The sequence below is a fragment of the Nanorana parkeri genome, unplaced genomic scaffold (genome assembly GCF_000935625.1).
Source record: "Nanorana parkeri isolate BGI_ZX_2015 unplaced genomic scaffold, ASM93562v1 scaffold350, whole genome shotgun sequence".
In the NCBI taxonomy this organism is placed as follows: Eukaryota; Metazoa; Chordata; class Amphibia; order Anura; family Dicroglossidae; genus Nanorana; species Nanorana parkeri.
Window position 1 is genome coordinate 447,305 of NW_017306618.1, and position 19,855 is coordinate 467,159.

The following is a 19,855-nucleotide window of genomic DNA, read 5'->3' on the forward strand; positions in this document are numbered from 1 at the left end:
TTTTTGGGGGGGGGGGGGGGGGAGTGCGTATTATGGAGCGAAAAGTACAGTACTTCCTGGTATGTAAGTGTGCCAAGGCATTCCTATGCGCAGTGTGAGATCATCTAAAACATTGTGCCTATGATTGCTAGTCTCATGAAGTTTGGAGTTAGATCTGGTGATGTCACTATTGCGCTTCTTGCTGGAGAGAAGCTATTATCTGAGGGCCTGCAGTGCAAGGATCTCCCTGCTTCTGCTTCAACCTATTATGTGGATCTGTGCTCCCTACCCCTTTCTTGCTGCTTCTTGATCATTAGCCCACCCGTTATTAGATCACCCATCTTTAGGGGGCAGCTCTGACTTAAGAAAGCAAAGTCCAGCTCCTCTGCCAAAATGGAAGCCCCATGCAGGGATACAGTGCAGAACAAGGCATTGTAAGTCAGTAATGGGAAAGAAAGATCAGCTGTAGGAAACCTACAAGCAATACTATTGACCAGTTCAATGTCCTTTTTTTGGGGGGAGGGCACAGCTTCCACAGTTCAGGTGCTCTAAACTGGCTACTCTTCCTCCCTGGCATATCATAACTAGGCATAGTCCAAGAGTATAATTGTTGCTTTGTTGAGATTGGACCATCACTCACTACATAAAAATACAGGCAGACTTCACTGATATAAGTTTGTATTTGCACTTGTCTAAAGAATGGTCACAGTTATGGCCACTTCGCTGATCATGTTGCTAATCCAAGTTTGTTTTCCTTGGGAAAAGAGAACGGCCATGGCCTCCTTGCACTTGTGCGACAGTGTGGACAATTTTCAGTTAATTCTCTTATACTACAATGGATTACTAGTTACATTTCAGCTATGAATTGGAAATAATGATAGTTGGTGGTAGAAGGAAAACCTTGGCTGGTATCACACAATAAAAAGCCGAACAACATACAGAAAACTTCCTAATACTTCAGCTGCTGCTACAAAACAAACTTTTCAGTACGACATTAGGTTAAAGTGAGAAAACATTGTGATTGACTAACACTCAAAAGCAGGAAAATAAAAAATCAATAATTTTTATAGAATTATTTTTTTGTCTGACTTCATGGACAGCTTGAATTAGCCTGCGGCTATTTATGGAACATCTGCACATTGGCAACCCTTTTGTGTACTAAAAACACAGTTTGTTTTTTTGCTGAGCCTTTAAAACCATATTTTCAATGTACTTCAGTGCATTTTACATGCTTTGGGCTACATTTTTGCAGGACCTCTAACATTTATTTGTGGGTAATGTGGAGCTGAGTCCATTAAAGTTTATGTACAATGCAATACACATATGATATGATATGCAATGCAATACACATATGATATACAATGGAACACACATATGATGTACAATGGAGCACATATAATGAACATAATGAACACACATGATATACTGTATCTCCATGAAAACTTTGGGAAAATGCAACTAAAACTTTTCACATTTGCATGATAGAGAGCTCTTCATATGCTTTAAAGCCTCTGGGCAAAGTTAACTTCTACCACCCATTTACCACTTATGTTTTTAAATACAAATTCCTCTTTTACTCACCTAAGTCTGCCATCTGTTTCCCTAGTCGGTGTCACTTACGGGAGTGATATTAAATCTGTGCCAGCACTAGTCAAAAAGAATCTCTTTTTTCTTTTGGGACACTGTTCCGGAAAAGAGAGGGCTCAGAATAGTTTCTTATTGGTGAGCAAGGTCACGAGCTGACTGCTTGGCATTGCCAGCATTATGATGCCATGCAGCCTCCGGTAGTGTGTAGTGAGTGTGTCCCCTTACAATGATTGGCGTGGCTGGCAGAAGTATGTCATCTAGGCAACTAAGTACAGGGGGGACCAAAGGTGTGGGGAGGGTGTTATGAGTTAAACCTTTTACCTTTAAAGTATTTGTCAAAAGGCCAACTCAAGTCTTTAATTGCAAGAAAGTGTCCAAAAGGGTTTAGTTTACCCACATTTTTATTTTAGTTAAGGTGGAGCCTGGTGAGCTGAGTCAGCACCTGGATTCTTGTGCGTCTTGGATACTCCAACAAGGAGATCTCCCATAATCCTTGACTTTGTTTCCGTACACCCAGTTTTGGTGTGTTGCAGCTGTCAGGTACCTGCCCGGGGAAGATGCCGAGTCCCTCTGCAGGGACGCAGACATAGAGGGCGTCCACCGGCACGTCCCGGCCGCGCAGGCGCAAATGGAAGACGGCCCAGCGGGTCACGTCCCGCGCGGCGTGACGTCATCGCGGCAATACGGCGCGGTGACGTCATCACGCCGGCGCATGCGCAGTAGCACGTCCTCGGGCTATATAAGACGCCGCAGGACGCCCATTCAGTGCTGGGTGATCTTCAGCCAGCACTGGAGGGTTCTGTGGTGCTTTTGCCTGTTCCCTTGTGCCTTGCCTTGCCTTGCCTTGTTCCTGCTCTTCCCCATTGTGATTCCTGTCTCCAGTGCCTTCCTAAATATTGACCCGGCTTGTCCATTGACCCTTCTCTGGTTAACCCCTGGTACTCTGCTGCCTGCACAATATTGACCCGGCTTGTCCATTGACCCTTCTCTGGTTAACCCCTGGTACTCTGCTGCCCGCACGTTATTGACCCGGCTTGTCCATTGACCCTTCTCTGGTTAACCCCCGGTACTCTGCTGCCCGCACGTTATTTGACCCGGCTTGTCTCTCACTCTCCCTTTTGCTGTATCCTTCTAGCACGACGGCCATTCTGCTAGGTCATCAAGTAGACCTTGTGGCCTCAAGATCCGCATCCGGCACTCGTGCATCCCCTGCCTGAAACTACTGTTCTCAACCCCAGTGGTCATCAGACGGGGTTGCAAGGGAGGTCCTCCTCGTCACTTCGGGCTCACACCACGATCCTAACAGCAGCTCATGGTGTACTTTCTTCATCATGTAAAATATATAAAGTTGAACTCTCTTATAGTGGCCAGAGCCGATGTGAAGAGTCAGGCACTCAATGTCAGGGGGGTACGGCTGGGCCGTGAGTGGAACTCCTTGGCAGGGGCGGCAAGCCAAAGTCCGATGTCGTGGTACACAGGGAAGATCCAAGAAGAATAGTCAGGTCCAATCCGGGTCGAGGCAGGCAGCTAGTTTCAGTAACGGAAGGGTAAGCCAAAGGGTCGGTAATCAAGAGTCCAAGCAGAGGTTCAGGAATAAAGACAGGTTCAAGGCACAGAGAGCTGGGAGATCACACCATAGGGATAGAATAACTCAGCAATGAGCCTGGGCTCTGACTGGGCTTTTATACTCAGTGGAGGATTGAGACCACTCCCCGGCTACCGAGGCAACCAGGTAGCCTCTCCATCAGGAGCCAATGGCGAGAGAGGGGCAGAGTGTGTGTGCTGGGAACCTCCCCCAGCAAGGATCACACCTGATACCAGTAACAGGTGCACTACGTGCATGTCCCCGTGCCTGCGCGCGCAGCCTGTCCACCGTGCACTTGTCGCGAATGCGTACCCACAATCCTGGTACCAGGGAGGGGAACCCATGCTCCCCGCCGCACATGGCCACCCCGAGGAGAGGTAAGCCCCCTAGTACCCTGACACTCAAGCAGAGATCTCACCAATAGAATACTTGAAAATGGTAAGAAACTGTTAGGTGGCTTAAAATGTATCTATTGTGGTCTGTGTCCCTGCAAGAAACACTCAACGACTCTATTAGTCCTAGTGGCCACTGTCCACAATTGTGAGTTGTCACTAAACAGGAATAGAGAAAAAACCCTCAAATGCGAAGACTTTTCGGTGACTGACTGTCTTAAGCTAGTCATACACAGTTTTTTTTTCTCTCGCTCTCTCTCTGTCTCCCATGGGTCAAACAAGAAAAAAAATGATTACCCCATTTACGCTAAACAGCGTGGATAAGGGAATCTTCCTTGCCAGCTATTGTATTCAAACAGCCCCGACACCTGTGGCTGCCTGAACACGCCAACAGTGACTGCATCTGATAGAGTGTAGTCAATGTTCAGCTGGTAATTTTCCACCCAGCCTATTGAATTTTTAAATTGACTTCTGTCAAGTCAGGTGGTGCCAGCAGGGCCACCCATTACTTTAATTTGAGCCATTCACAAGAGACGATGTTATATGTATGTACCCTTCATCAAATATGGATAGACTGACAACCAATGAAAGACTTAGGGGGTGATTTACTAACCTAAACACACGCACGCACTAGGTGCGTGTGATTTTTACACAGCAAAACGTATTTATCAACCAAAAAGTCTCTAAAAGCATATTTCCACTAATGCCATATATGGAAAAATCATGCACATGATGCATATATAATGATGCTTCACAGTTTAGACAAAAATGGTTAGTTCATGCATTTACATTCCTTGCATTCATCAACGCAAGCAACACAACGTAGAGCTAATTTACACAACATCACCTTGCAAATTCATGCAGGGCTTGGCACAACACACCTGCTGGGTGTGTACACACTACAAAGGTGTTTAGATTCCACCCATAGATCATGCTGGGAGGGAACACACTACAGAGGTGTATACATGTTCGTGGTGTGTTTATAAGGTTAGTAAATCAACCCCTTAGACTCCGTCTGATTTGTCCAGGCACCTCTGCTGACCTAATCTTCGTTTTGAGTGCATTTTCATGACACCCTTTATACATAAGAGAGGAATTCTCTAACTTTGGAGAGCTTTCCTCTTGCTCCTTGTGTCAACAGGACAGGGAGTGAGGGGAAATGTCTCAGATGGAACACACATAACAGAAACAGTCATGGACATTCCCTATTAGGGATGCACTGATACCAGTTTTTCGGTATCGAGTACCGATATTTTGCTTTCAGTACTCGCCGATACCTAGAACCGATACTGATGCTTCCGCTGGCATGAAGCCAGCTTCCCAGGCAATCAGGAAGCCAGGCTGCATTTAATGACATGACTGGAGGTTTCGATATCAAGGAAGGCATCAGCATCGATACAGATACTAGTATCGATATCGGTGCATCCTTATACCCTATCATGTCCAAAACTAAAAAAAAAAGTTAAAGTTATCTAGCATCTACCACAAACTACAATTTTAGTTATGGGTGGACTGGCTCTTTTATTCACAGAAGTGCGTATGAACTCTCAGAGACACAACCCACAATCTCATCACCTTCAGATATTAGTCTCAGGGGATGATAGACTTTGTTCTGATATTAGATACCTGGGAAATGTAATTTCCTCTTGATTAGGATTAAGCCAGCAAAATCATCAGATTCTGTAACGGAATTGTTCAGTGATTGAGAGTTATGATACAGCTGTGCGCAATCCTTAATTATTCATTTTCGGGAAGGAAATACGCTCACGACAGAGGAAAGGCACATAAGTACAAAACAGCCCTAACAAGGGGTCATTTGAGGAGCAGGTTCAAGATAAGCTTTTCAATTAGATGGAATTTATCAGAAGGAAGGCTGGGAAGGAGTGTAAGAGATGAAGCAGAACAACCTTTTATTAGGCTTGAACGCTGACATTGAAGGAGGCAATAACACATTTCCACATCATTAAACTGCACAGACACATCCTCCTTGGAAAAAGAGTTCTTAGGTCCCAGAAATGGATAACCTTTAAGAATATAATCGGGGGGTGCTTAAACTGATGCGTTAACATATTTCATAATGGGGATTGAAAACTAACTTCCCGGTTTTCTATAGCGGCATATAAATTAAAAGGGATATTCTAGTCAAGATTGAAAACTTTAAGGACTGATGGGTTGCCCTGGACTACCAAAACGGTGTATATTCCCACCAGGCGGTTCGGAGATGGTAGTATTGTGCATAGTGATTGAGACTACAATCGCAGTATGAATTAGTAAACTAAGAGCCCATTCACACCAGAACAGTTGCGGATCAGCGCGGTTACAGCGCTGATCTCAAAAGGAAGGTTTTGGGAGTTTTTAATTGCGTTTCAGCACTGAAAAGCAATTAAAAATGGCCAAAACCGTGCTGATTAGCACTGTTCCCATGAAAGCTGTATGTAAACCGCACTGATCAGCGCAGAAAAAACAGTGCAGGGAGCAGTTCGGCGGGGGACAGTTCAGATCGCGCGCGCAGATCGGTCGCATGAACGGTCCCCATAGCAATGTCGGCGGATCCCTGCGGCCGAATTCATGCAGCCAAACCGCCCCAGTGTGAACGGGGTCTAAATGCCAGATTGTAGTCCATCACAGGAGTGAGCTTGCAGAGGTGGCTACTTTACAACACACACAGGGACCATGGGGAACAAAAGTAGCCCCCCTCCAGAAGGAAGGACAGTGTCAGCACCAATTTAGAGATGATTTGAGGATCTACAGCTGAGTGATATTCAAATAAGATACATTTTCGTTAATAGGTACTTGAATGCATTTTTAAGATTTAACTCTTGAATTGAGTATCATGTTAATGCAGCACAAATGCCTTGCAGACACATTTCAGTATGTACTACCACAGCTCTCTGATGTTAGCCCTGAGGGCCTTCTGGTGTCTCCGAGCTAGCTGCATAAGTGTGTCCCCATGTAAAGGGGGGGAAAAAGGTTCATTAGCTCAATCAGAACTTTCTGTGCTTTGTACTGAGCCTCTTCCCAGGAGCATATTTACAGCACGGGTCATAATGTGCTTGTTATTGAGCAGATAACACTCTCTAGGCTGGCTGTCCTCAGTGATTAACTGTACCGCCACGCGACCCGGCACCAGGACTGTCAGCAACTTTCCGCGTTGACAGTAAATTTTCAACACTTATCCCTTTTCCTCAAGAGTACACACCCTAAGTGCTCCTCTAAAGGAGATTGATTAACAGTGCTTCATTAATTTCAAGTAGAACCCTCAAGTCAGCTGCAAAAGTATTGTCACATAAAGACAAGGATAGGAGAAATCCCATTACACAACTATTCTGACACTAAGCACTGGTCACATATTACAATTGTATTATAATTTTAAGAAAACTGCATCCTTTTTAAATCTATCTATCTAAACACTACCTGACAAAAAAAAAAAATCAAACACTAATATTTTGTTGGTTCGCCTTTAGTTTTGCCCTGGCATCATTTCAATAAGCCTATGCAATGTCACAACCTTTATTTACAACCAGAGTTACATTCATTTTTCACCAAGATCTTGTAGTGATGATGGGAGAGTCGGACCTCTGTGTAAAGTCTTCTCCAGCACATCCCAAAGATTCTCAATGGTGTTAAGATCTGGACTCTGTTGTGGCCAATCCAAGTGTAAAAATCATGTGTCATGTCTCCTGAACCACTCTTTCACAACTTAAGCCCAATGAATCCTGGCAGACTTGTATTCAAATGTTAACATAAATTTCTGTTATTGATCTTGCTGGTGTGGATACATAAGAAGTAGCAGAAAGACTTCAACTTACCTTTTGGACAGAATATGTTCCCCTGGGTTTTACTCAGTGCTGGTCACATGCCTAAGGGCCTAGGCACTTGATCATGCAATCTTTGATGAAGGGGAAGGTAAGAATTTGCTGCCACTTCACTTCAGTCAAAAGCATGCAAAAGCGGTCACTAGGTCTACAGACATTTGACCAGCATTGAAATGAACCTGGAGCAGCTTTTCTCCAGAAAAGGTATTCCAAGCCTATTCATTTTTTATCCATTCCAGCAAGACACTGAGCATAGCTTTTTGTTAACATTTGAGTAAAGCTCCACTTTAAAATGTTCTTTTTGGTATATAATGTTACCAGATAAATGCATAGCAAAATGTGGTACTGTGTTGGCCATAGACAATACTACTGCCAGAAAATTATGTTCAGGCATAAAAAAACAAAAAAACAGCCATTGCTTACTCGAACAATCATTTTATAGGCAAACCGTCTTTGGTTCCATCATTAACAACAGAAGTTCTGGACAGAGTCAACCCTAAAGTGATTTCAAAGTCAAATTGTTTTAATCTATTTCAGATGGTGATGAAATCACTTACAATTGATGCTGCTTTTTGATGATGAAAGGGGTTATTCACTATTGAGCCAAAGGATACAGCCGTAGGGTTGGTCGCCGAAGCCCTTCGGTTCAGTCGAATGAAGGGCTGCTCTACGGGCTATTCACAATAGCCCGTACAGCAGCCGAAGGTGGCCGAGCTAAAGGCATATGCTTTGGCTTGACTGAGCCCAAGTGACAGCCGGGCGGAGCCAGTCAAGTTCTCACGGCTGGCTCCGCCCAGTTGTAATGACAGATCAGCATCCCCAAATGACCAGGGGATGCTGATCTGTCATGAAACAATAACAACTGGGCGGAGGCGGTCGTGACGTTATGGCCGGCTCTGCCCAGTTGTTATTCATTGGCCGGGACCTGCTAGAAGACCGTAGCAGGTGCCAGCCAAAAGGAAACAGTTGGGTGGAGCTAGATGTCACCCCTAGCTCCACCCAATTGTTTTTTTAAAATGTATTTTTCTTTTCTTTAAAATATTATATATAACTGCTCGGTACCACTGGGGTACCGAGCAGAATAGCCGAACCGAATGCTGCGCGGCGGCATTCGGCTATTCACTCACTGCCGGTCGGCCCCCATGAAAATAGGGGCAAACGGCAGCGAGTGAGCTGCTGGAGCGTCGGCTCAGCCGATCCAGATATTGGATCTGCACTGACATACATCTACACCGATGTATGGCTAAAATCAGCCGTACTGAGCCGGAGTGGATAGCCGAACAGCGTTCGGCTCACTTCATTGCGGCTCGGTTATATACTCAGCTGCCGAATAACTCTGTTTTAGCTTCCTGCAGAATCAGTTGGTCCCCTGGGCACTGGTCCTGATATCCTGTTTAAGGATGGCTCCTTTCCCTTGCAGGGCCCTATGAAGCCACCATTGTTTGTGCTAGTAAGCTGTGTGTGTCTCCACAAACACACATGCACAGCAAGGGCAAGGCACTCACCTATCCTCCTTCCTCCCCTCTCCATGGGCGGCTTCTGGAGACTGCTCTGCCCTTGTGATCGTAAACTTGGCAGAAAGTTCAGGAAATAGGAGGTGAGAGAATTGGAGCTGTTCAGAAAAATGATGGCTGTAAGTGTTTGAGCAAAAATGTAAAGAAATACTTTTGCTGGGCAATGTATATTTGTATGATTTGGATTCACTATTGAAAAAAAGGTTGCGTGTATAATACTACTTTTCATTAAAACAATACCCTGATGTCTACCAAGACTGGAAATCTTTTTTCTAAAGTGGCTGCCAAACACCAGAATCAAATGTACTCATAAAAGGTGTTTAAACTTTTATTTATTTATTTTTAGGGCAAGACGGATTAAATATCATACAGATTCCACTGCGAATAATATGGAAACTTCAATCCCCACTACAGTACCTATTATTCATCCAGCTATATAAAAGGCACAATATCATTTTCCTTAGTAATCACCATTAAAACAAACCAAGTGGATCTCATTATACTTACGATTATTATTGGTTTTAGTAAACCTGTCTCATGATGTAAAAATGATGGAATGTATCATTACAATGTGACATAAGTACTGCCGCAGAGCTAAGTGTGCTACATTTTGGTAACTAGCTAGAATAATTGTATTGATTTTTCCTATTATTTTAAAAGCAGAAGGTGCTCTAGAGAGACCCATAATGGCGCATAACAAACTTTTCAGATGATACTTTGTTCACAGGAGGGGAGTATATGGGGAAATGAAGAGAAACACAAATGTGCCTGATTTTTTATTTTTTTTGCTCAGTAGACAAAGCAAACCTATCGATAAGGCAAGGAGACCCTATAATGGCCTAAATAACAAAAGGTAAATGTAACATTGTAAAGCAAATTTATAATATTGACCAGTACCGTCTCCCTTACAGTGGACCTTAGCTCTCTTGAAGAGTTAGAAACTCTTGTAGAATCTTCAGCATCCAAAGCTTTCAGGTATGAGGGGTGTCTACGTCTCCCCACTGTTGCTCTAGCTCCTGGCTGATAAATCACTCCTTTGTCCCTACAGCATTGATGGTGACTTAAGCTAGCCATACACAGCTCAAGAAAGTCAAGTGGTTCTCCCATCAATGCTTTAAAGTGTGGATGGGGGTATCTCCATTTCCACCTATTGTATTTAGCAGCCTGGATACAGTGGCACTGCCAAACAGTGACTGCATCTGTTGAGCTGGATAATGTTTGCTGGACCACATCAAATCCAGCAGAAATTGGGTGAAATACCAGCCTCCTATGGCCAGCCAAAGCAAACCCCAAATGAAATCAGACAGATTAGTGTAAAAACGCAGTCATCCAAAGTGTCAGTTGTTGAAGACTGTAGTGGTGGTTTGGGTTTAGCTCTGCAAAAAAGCATTGAGGGAGGTGGTACTTGTTGATTACATTTTCTTCATTAAAATATTCTGGAGATTCTACAATAATTTTTAAAAAATCAGTTCCAATAAAGTAAGTGTGCCTAGACATGAGATGAGCATCTTGGAAGAACAATGTCACCAGGTCTGCTGCAGAGGATGTATTTTCATATGAAAGGGGGGGACTCTGATGTGAAGGGGAAACTTCACATCAGAGAAACTCTGCTTTAAGGCAGCACCTAAAAGACAACTGCCCTTCAGTACATAACAAAACAATTTTTTTCTATTATAATTAATTTTATTATTTCCTTTTTACTTTGTCTAAGCTTGGCACCTAACTAAAGTTTGAGGAGCAACTACCTGGGTTCACACACACTGTATACGCTGGAGACGGGAGACAGTGTGTGTGGAGGTTGACAGGCCAGCAACTGTCAGCCTTCAGGTGATCTCAGACCTTTTGACTGCCTCAGCAATGACAGAAATATATATATATAATCCCTATTAACTCATGGGGTGGCATTATCATGTGTTCAATGTTGTTTAACAGCATATTCCAGAAAGTGAAACTTGAATGAATGAGTTATGCTTTTAGGCCTTTTATTGATCGATTCCACTTCCATGTTATATACGATAGAAAAAATGTAATTTTCCATGTATGTTGTGGAGGTCAAAAAGGAAAATTGGAATGGGAAAAAAAAGCTTTTATAAACAGAAAAAGAACATATAGCAGTCATAAATTAAGATGATTAACAAAAGAATGACACACATTTCAACGGTTATGTAGTGGGAAGGACAAACTTTATGATGTATAAATGAATTATCCATCACTATCTAGCTCACACAGGGCCGCAACATAAGCAGTTATAAGCTGCCCGTAATCAAAATCATGGTAATATATGATCATCTACAAGTAATAATTTAACACAAATGCGCTTATTTTTTTTGGCCTCCTTCACTGACCTAAACTAGCTCACCATCCCCATCCTTGGATGCATACTTACCTCAACAAGGGCATACAAAAATTCTGTGTTGCTAAACACATTATACAAGCTGTGAGTAGAATGCCCAGTTTTTGATCCTGCATTTTTCAGACACTGTGCAGCCCCTGGAAGCTGATTTCGGCCATTGCTACCATAAATGCAGGTAATCACATGGGAAGGCTTGGCTCCCAGGGACCTGGATGTGCTGACAATATCATGAGACCCCCCTCTATGTTTCCATGTTACTTTACCCAAGTTGACTTTGACACTGCATGCTGAAATATGTTTATATAGCATAATACCATGTTTGTTCCCATTAGGGTTTTTTTTCTGCTCACTTCTTGTCCATCCCACAACACAGTAAGTAAGGGAAAAAAATAGGTTTTGGCTTTTGGGCTGAATTCGCACCTATGCATTTTCCCCCGATGCATTTTCTATTGAAATCAATAGAAAAGCATTAAAACGCGTCACCTCACGTTAATGTCCATTGTTGCACATTGTTATTGCGCGTTGCAATGCACTTTGTATGAGATGCCTATGTGTGTCACAATGCACACCGCGCACGTTTACACGCATCATGAAGCATTCCTGTGGTTCATGATGTGCCGACGCACATTTTTTAAAATATTAAATGTTTATTTCATTTTCCAAAAATATAATATAAAACAATTCAGTACTGGAAAAGTGCAACAAAGAGTGGACATACTGGTAATGTCAGAAAAACTTTAGGGAGATCACATAAATTAAGAGGGGGAAGGTGGGAATTTAAGAAGACAGAGTAGTGGAGGGTAGGATAGTGCGGGGCAGAGATTATGAAGCAAACTAAGATCAAGGATCATGCATCGTCTAACAAAGCACAGTAACAATGGCAATATACAACCCATTAGGGTCATCAGGTTGAACATACAGCTAACACAAAAGATATCAGATAACTAGAGGGGTCAAAACATTAGGTGTTTATTGGCAGGCCATGGTCCATAGGTACAAAGTCAAATATTTAAAAGCAATCCAATCAGCCCATATTTCAGTTAATGTGTTCCGGCAAGCATTTTAAAGCATGAATTGATGCATTTGCTTGTGTTTACATCGATTTCAATGGAAAAAGCAGTAAGCAAAAATGCAAAGGTGTAAATAGTCTCCTGTCCTGTGATAACCTCAGGGTATAAGAGGACAGGAGCAGAGGGAAAATCTCCCCAGTGGGCACACTGAGAGCAATAACTAACCTGACTCAGGTTCTAACCTGCCCAACTCTATCCAAAACTGAAAAATATCATGATGGTGGATGCAGGAGATTATCAAGTGATTAAGCTATAACTCTAATGGAATGCATTTCAAACGCTCTCCTGCATAAATGGCTAAACATGAACGAAACGAGTTAGCTGGCAGAAGTGTGTGGCGGAAGTGTGTGTTGAGATGTTTGGTGTAGCAATGCCTCTGTAAGCCTTAAAGCTAATTAAATTAACACATTTATGTCAAATAAAGAGAAATAGGTCTCCAATGAAAGCTGGACTTATGTTTATAAAGCTATTTCACCTTGGTACTCATATTTTGGGTGTTGCTGACAGGCCGGGGAGCCCTCAGTTAACATATGCACTGCTAGTTGTCATCACAAGCATAACAGACATCACAACACAGATTACTTTACAGAACCTTCAGTGTTCTGTTCCCTAGAGGCCAGATTCCTATCCTGGTTGTACCAGTTCTACCTCCCGTTATTTACATACGCTCCGTACAATCTGTTTATGCATTCACTGGAAGCCAAAAGTTAAACAGTTCATCACTTGCACTATGCAGAATTCCAGAGTCCCGGCTCGTTCCTGCAGATAAAATTAACATGCTTCTTGTCAATTTCTACAGAGCATCCAGGTGCAATGAATTATGGGAGAACACTGCATTCTCCACTCTTAATCGTCATGTGTATTATTTGAAACAAGCTGCCAGCTCCAGCGGCATAAACCGACAAGGCTTGTTTAGTGCGCCATGTATTGTAGTCAGAGAGGTCACCAGCACACACAAAGTACAATTTCAATATTCCGTCACTATGTCGCTCTGATGAAGGGTCCCTGCGAGGTCCCGAAACGTTAGCCCCTGAAGACATGACGTGACATTCTTCAATAAACATACCAACAAAATATTGAATTGTACTTTGTGTGTGCTGCTGACCCACTGTGATTACTTTGAGTTTTGCACTGCGCCATCCGTCCGATCACCATGAGTACCACCAATAATGCGAGATTGTAAGAACGTAAGGAGTGCAGGTGGTTTTTGGAAACAACCATATATTGTAGTTCTACTTTACACTGTCAAGGTATATTGAGCAAAAAAAAAAAAAAAGTAAATGATCAGCCAACCTAAAAATAATACTTCAGTCATAGGTGGATGCTGATGAACTGAAATGACCCCATTGTTTTGAAATATCTGTTGGGACCTAAAAGTGAACCTATGTATATACAGTACACATGAAGATATATCAACAGTTTTGCTAGGATGGATTTTAAAAAAAAAATGCTACTCTGGGATCCCTACTGTGAAAGAAACCAGTGAAGGTCATGGTATTTGGTCCCATGATGTCTGCTGAAAGGAAGGATAAGCCAATCTAATCAGCAATCCCACCCTTCACCATGGATCACCTGGCGATGTCCCTAGACAGTTCATCATGTGGTAAGCACATGTGGCCAAGACAACCTAAAGTAGCAATTCTTTATAAAAACATATTTCAGCCCTGTTGCCTTTTAACACTTTTATATATTCCAGTAAGACCAATAAAACAGCTTTAGGTTTGAATATAGGAACACTTCAAGGGGTGAGTTGCTATCTATAACTGTGTGCACAGTGGAGTCTCCTGCCTCAAGCAAGAAGTTTACTTTATTGGAAAACCGCTCTCCTGCAAATACTCAACTTTCCTTTACTAGCCACTGCTCCAGGAACAAAGAGAAATACCCAGTACGTTTAGCTATAGGGATCATGTGACTCCTTTTCTAGCATTTGGCCCAGCACTGTCACAAAAGTCTACAATGACCATGACAAGATGGGCTCTAGCATTAACATCTCACATCTGCAGTTCGATGAAAAAGCTTTTCTTTATTTCATTATTAATGTAAATCTGAACTGTGGAAGCTGTTCCCCAAAAACGTCAAACAGGGTGCAAAGGGCTAGTTACTACCGTAGTTCTGTCTGCAAGCTACCTGCAGCTGTTTTTTTCTGCACTGTGTCTCTGTGTGGAGGCAGCCATCTTGGCTGAAAAGCAGGGTTTTGCTTTCTTATGTCAGATCTGTCCCCCTAAAGACTGGTGACCTGATGACTGGTTGGATAATATTCAAGAAGCAGCAGGAGAGGTGAAGAAATCACTGATCAACATAATGAGTAAAGCAGTAGAAGGGGGTCCTTGCTCTGCAGGTCCTCAGCTACAGCTTCCTCCACAGCAATGAAAACAGTGAGCAGCATAGTGGTGACATTATCAGATCTTAATCAAAATCTCATGGGAGTAGTCAACGAAAACAGCAGTAGCTTAGATGATCTCACACTGCAGATTAACAGCTATGAGCTTCAATGCAAATGCATAGAAAGTACACAGCTATGTTTTCTTAGGCACAATTACATTTCCAGATGTTCCCTTTAAGTAAGCTAATCTTTACTTTTTGAGTTTATGTCCATTTTAATATTTCTCCAAAGTAAAAAATAAAGTCTTACCTGTAACATGGTAGTTGACTTGCCGATTAATATCAGAGGTATCATCATCCCAAGTACTGAGTATTGCCACCACCTCCCCTGGAGCATCACTTTCTTTTATAGATCCTTTGTACACTTGTTGCTCAAAGATGGGACCATTGTCATTGACATCTGTAATGGTTACTGAAACAATGGCAGAAGAAGAAAGAGAAAGTGTTTCTCCAAGGTCTGCTGCTACCACAGTAAACGTGTAAGTTGGATTCTTCTCATGGTCTAGTTCTTTTAGTGTGCTGATCCAGCCATTATTTGAATCAATTGTGAATGTTTCTAAAAGTTTGTCATTATCCCTATCAGATATAAGACTGTAAGTGACTTGTCCATTGGCTCCCCAGTCTGCATCAAATGCTTTCACTTGCATAACATTGGTTCCCACAGGCATACCTTCCATTATTACAGCCTCATAGTGTGTTGAGTCAAAAAATGGCTTATTGTCATTCAGATCCAAGATCTTAATTTCTACGTCAACGGTTATTAAAATGTCCACTTTATCTAAAGGTATACTGGCTGCCACTTTGAAATGGAACACTGGTGTTGTTTCATGGTCAACCTTTTTGTCTAGTTTTAACATTCCACTGTATTTGTCAATGATAAAAATATTATCCTTGTTGTTTTCTGGAAATTCGCCATTTACTGTGATGAACAGTGAGTCTTGGACTGGGGTAAGCTGAAATGAATCTATGATAGTTCCTATCACAGTATCTTCTGGCACTGCAAAGGTGTACTGATGCTGGGAGAACACAGGTAGGACAGTTTCTGAGGGAACAACATGAATGTACACAGGAATAAGGGAGTGTTTCATCGGAATGCCACCATCTACAGCTTTTACAAAGAAGGAAAGCACTGTATTTTTCAGCTGGTTAAAACTGCCTTTTGTAACCATCCAGCCATTGTCTGGATCAATTTCCAGAAGGTCTGCTACAGACACAGAGGCCTCACTGTAAAGCGAGTAAGTAATTCTGGAGTTTGCCCCATCATCTGCATCAAAGGCTTGGACTTGGGTGACAAGATGGCCCTTCTCAACATCTGCCTTCACACTTGCTCGATATTCAGTAGCTTTGAACTGTGGAGCATTGTCATTTTCATCTACAACTAGAACTTGGACAGTGCAGAAGGCAGCTCGCCCTCCGCCATCCACAGCACGCAGAAATATATTGATATCCTGCTCAAGTGGATTCTCTCTGTTGAGTTTCTCTGTTGTAACAATTTGGCCCAACGAGTCAATGGAAAACCGATTTTTGGCTATGTCGTTTATTATGGTGTAGGTTACATGCCCATATATGCCTGAATCTCCATCGGTTGCTTTGACATAAATTACTTTGGTTCCAATAGGAGCATTCTCTCTTACTTCAGTCACATAAACACTCTGTGCAAAGACAGGGCTAAAAAGATTTGCTCCGAGAATCTTTATGTGCACCTGTGCTGTACTGGTAAAGAGTCCATCAGAGACAGAAATGTTTAAGCTGTGCATTGGCTCCATTCGTTGCTTGCGGTGACTAGACAGAGTGATGACACCACTTTTGCTATCCATAACAAAGTTCATGCGGTCATTGCCAGACAGAATACTGTACTCCAATCTATCAATGTCCGTGCTGTCTGCATCAGATGCTTGGACACAGGTGACAAAATGGCCTCTAGGTGCAAGCTCACTAACATAAGACTCATAAATCAACTGATTGAAAATTGGAGGGTTGTCATTTAAATCTGTTATGTAGATTGTAACTAGCACCTCACTGCTGAGTGACGGGAAACCATTATCTGTTGCCCTGATTTTCAAGATGCTTTGCTGTGAAACCTCATGATCTAGTAATCTAGCTGTGAGTATCAAACCGCTTGTGCTATCAATATGGAATGAATCGGTGTTGTTGAACATGTCCTGAACAATCTGATACCTTATGACTTTATTATTGTCAGAATCCGCATCCATGGCAACAACTTGCAAGACTGGTGTCCCTATTAAAGAGCTTTCTGAAAGGGTTGCATTGTATGATGGAAACTGGAACACTGGAGGGTTGTCATTAACATCGCTGACACTGATGTCAACGATAACCTCGGCCCTGGCACTGGTAAGTGAGTCACTGGCTCGTACAGTCAACTTAAAGGATGGGTTTAATTCAAAATCCAATGGACTCACGACACTTAGCACCCCAGTGTCAAAATCTATATTAAACTGGTTAAATGGATCTCCATCAACTATCGTGTAAATAATCCCCTGCCCTTCTGGGCTTGTGGCATTAATACTTAAAATGGGTGTGTTCATTTCAACATCTTCATTTACTGTAGCTGTATAAAAGGCCTTATCAAATACTGGCATGGCTTTGTTGACAATGGTAACTGGAAGCTCAATGGAAGCAGTTAGAGAAGGATCACCAAGATCTTTGGCAATTATAATGAGTATGTACTCCAAGTTGGAGATGTCGGAGTCAAACGTTTTCATCAATGTCACACTGCCATTCTGCCGGTCAATTTCAAAATGGCCATAGTCATCTTCCAAATAAAAGGTTAACTCTCCATTTTTTCCCTTGTCCTTGTCTATGGCATTTACTTTGTAGATGAGAGTCCCGGGTTCAGCATCAACCTGTACAGCTGCATAGTATGGAAGACCTACAAAAACTGGAGCATTATCATTTATATCTTCAATATTGACCTTGACAACAACCCGTGCCACGCGGAGAAGATCTAATTCACGACTCGCTTCTACTACTAGCTCATAAACCTCCTCTTTTTCTCTATCAAATGAGATTCCCGTGGTTTGGATAACTCCAGAAGTAGACTTGATCTTAAATTTATTTCCTGGGTTTAATATTGTATATTTTATTGGCTCATTGAGGCGGTGACCCACCGCATTCACCACAGCAATGTTTGTAATATTGGTAGTGTTTTCTGCTATAGATGCAGAATAAAAGTCTTGGGTGAAATGTAGACCACTGTCCATGGCTTCTTTTACTAATATAGTTACAATGGCAGTGCTATAAAATTTCCCATCCGATACTTTGACCATTAGCATGTAATGATCTTTAGATAAACTGCTGTTTTTTACAGTAATCACTCCACTGTTAGAGTCAATTACGAAATGGTTTAAGTTTCCTTCTGTCAAGGTGTAACTCAGCTCTGGCGGAATGGCTAAATCAGGATCACGAGCACTGACCTGCAGGACTTCAACGCCAACATAGGTTGGTAGAAGTAGCGTTGTTTCAAATACTGCCTCTGTAAACACCGGGGGGTTATCATTGACATCACTTACATCAATAGAAACTTCAACAGGGCTTTCAGCAGTGAGTTGGGGACTTCCACTATCTCTTACATGCACATGAAAATGGAAATATGCTATGGTTTCATGGTCCAGATAGGCTATAGTCCGGATCGCACCAGTGCTGGAATCCACAGTGAAGTACTTCTTTGCTGTTGATTCAACAATCTGGTAGACAAGTAAGGCGTTCTGGTTGCTATCAGCATCAGTTGCTTTTATGACCAATGGGGATTTGTCAGAGCTCCGTACTATGCTGTTAATTGGTGCTGCTTCACTGATACTACCAATATATTGGGAACTGAGGAACACCGGTGCATTGTCATTCTGGTCAAGAATCTGGATATTGACAGTGGTGTTGGAAGCCATGCCTGCCATGTTTGTAGCTTGAACAATGAGCTGGTAAGATGGTATTTGTTCATAATCAAGTGCTTTTTGAGTTGTTATCACTCCTGAATAGGGATTAATGGTAAAGGCTCCTTCAGAATTCCCAACTCTGATCTCATAAACTAGCGTGGACTGGCTTATTGCTGACACTAATACAACTGGCGTTCCTACATCCACGTTTTCTTGAACCTCAGCCTGGTACTCGTTCTGTGTGAACTTTGGGTTCGAATTGTCTGACATTGACAAAGAAATCCTCACAATGGCAGCAGCAGAAAGAGGTGGACTCCCACGGTCAGTTACTTTGACAGACAACACAAACTGACCCATCGTGGACATGTCTGGTTCCTTGGCAACAGTGATAATGCCCAATATTGGCTCAATTTTAAATGTGTTTGCAGTGTTCCCTGCAAAAAAAAAAGAGAGAGAATAAAAGTTACAACAAATGATACATGACATCAGTAAAAACATTCAGCCATCCAATTTTCTGGCACTCAGACACATCAATTTATATATCATGCTCAATACAGCCCTACAACACAAGGACGCTCTGTTACAAGATGGATGGCAGGTTACTGTATGTCATCCGTGTTAGATGATTTGCTTAGTGGGGTGTGAAGGATCAGGTCATTCATGACAATTTGTTTCCAGAGCTGAACGTGTGCTTTATTATTTGCAATTACAAGAACACAATATACTGGAGCAGTTCAGCAGGACATGAAGTCTTACAGAAATACTTCCTGATTCATTTTCATGTTTTTTTATTTAGTGAATCAGGTCCTTCCAGACATTCATCCTTATATAACAGCACAGGACGGCAAAGCACAAAAGTTTTCTATGCTTTATCTATAATAAGGGAGGAAGAGCTTTAAAAACCTATTGATGCCTTGTCAATGCAAATGCCTTTTAGGGTAAGTGGTTGTAAACCAATTATGTAGATCCAACGGAAAGAGGACTAAACTAAAAGCAATCATAAGAGGTCGCTGGTTGCTCCAGTCTGACTTTCTCAAGTCACTGGCCTTGAAGGGACCTGCTCATTATTCTACATGACTCTCAGAGAACGTCACCTAGGGTTTAGGAGAGGCCATGGTTTTAAAAGGCCACATCAGGCATCAAGTGTAAAGAAAGTGTGTGACTGGAAGTGATTGATCAATGTGAAAGCATGTGTCTTTATTCAAATAAAACAAAGTACCTTGTATAGATATAGACTTTGTAATAATAATAATAATAATATACATATACACATATGTGTATCTATATA

The 19,855-nt window shown here is 42.2% G+C and overlaps 1 protein-coding gene across 1 annotated transcript in view; it reads right to left on the bottom strand.

Moving 5' to 3' along the window:
• Positions 1–19,855, bottom strand: part of FAT3 (FAT atypical cadherin 3) — a 452,567-nt gene that overhangs the window by 94,801 nt on the left and 337,911 nt on the right. Inside the window, exon 10 of the mRNA XM_018558632.1 lies at positions 14,928–19,001. Within this exon, the coding sequence (XP_018414134.1) occupies positions 14,928–19,001 (4,074 nt within the window). The remainder of the gene's footprint in view (positions 1–14,927; positions 19,002–19,855) is intronic.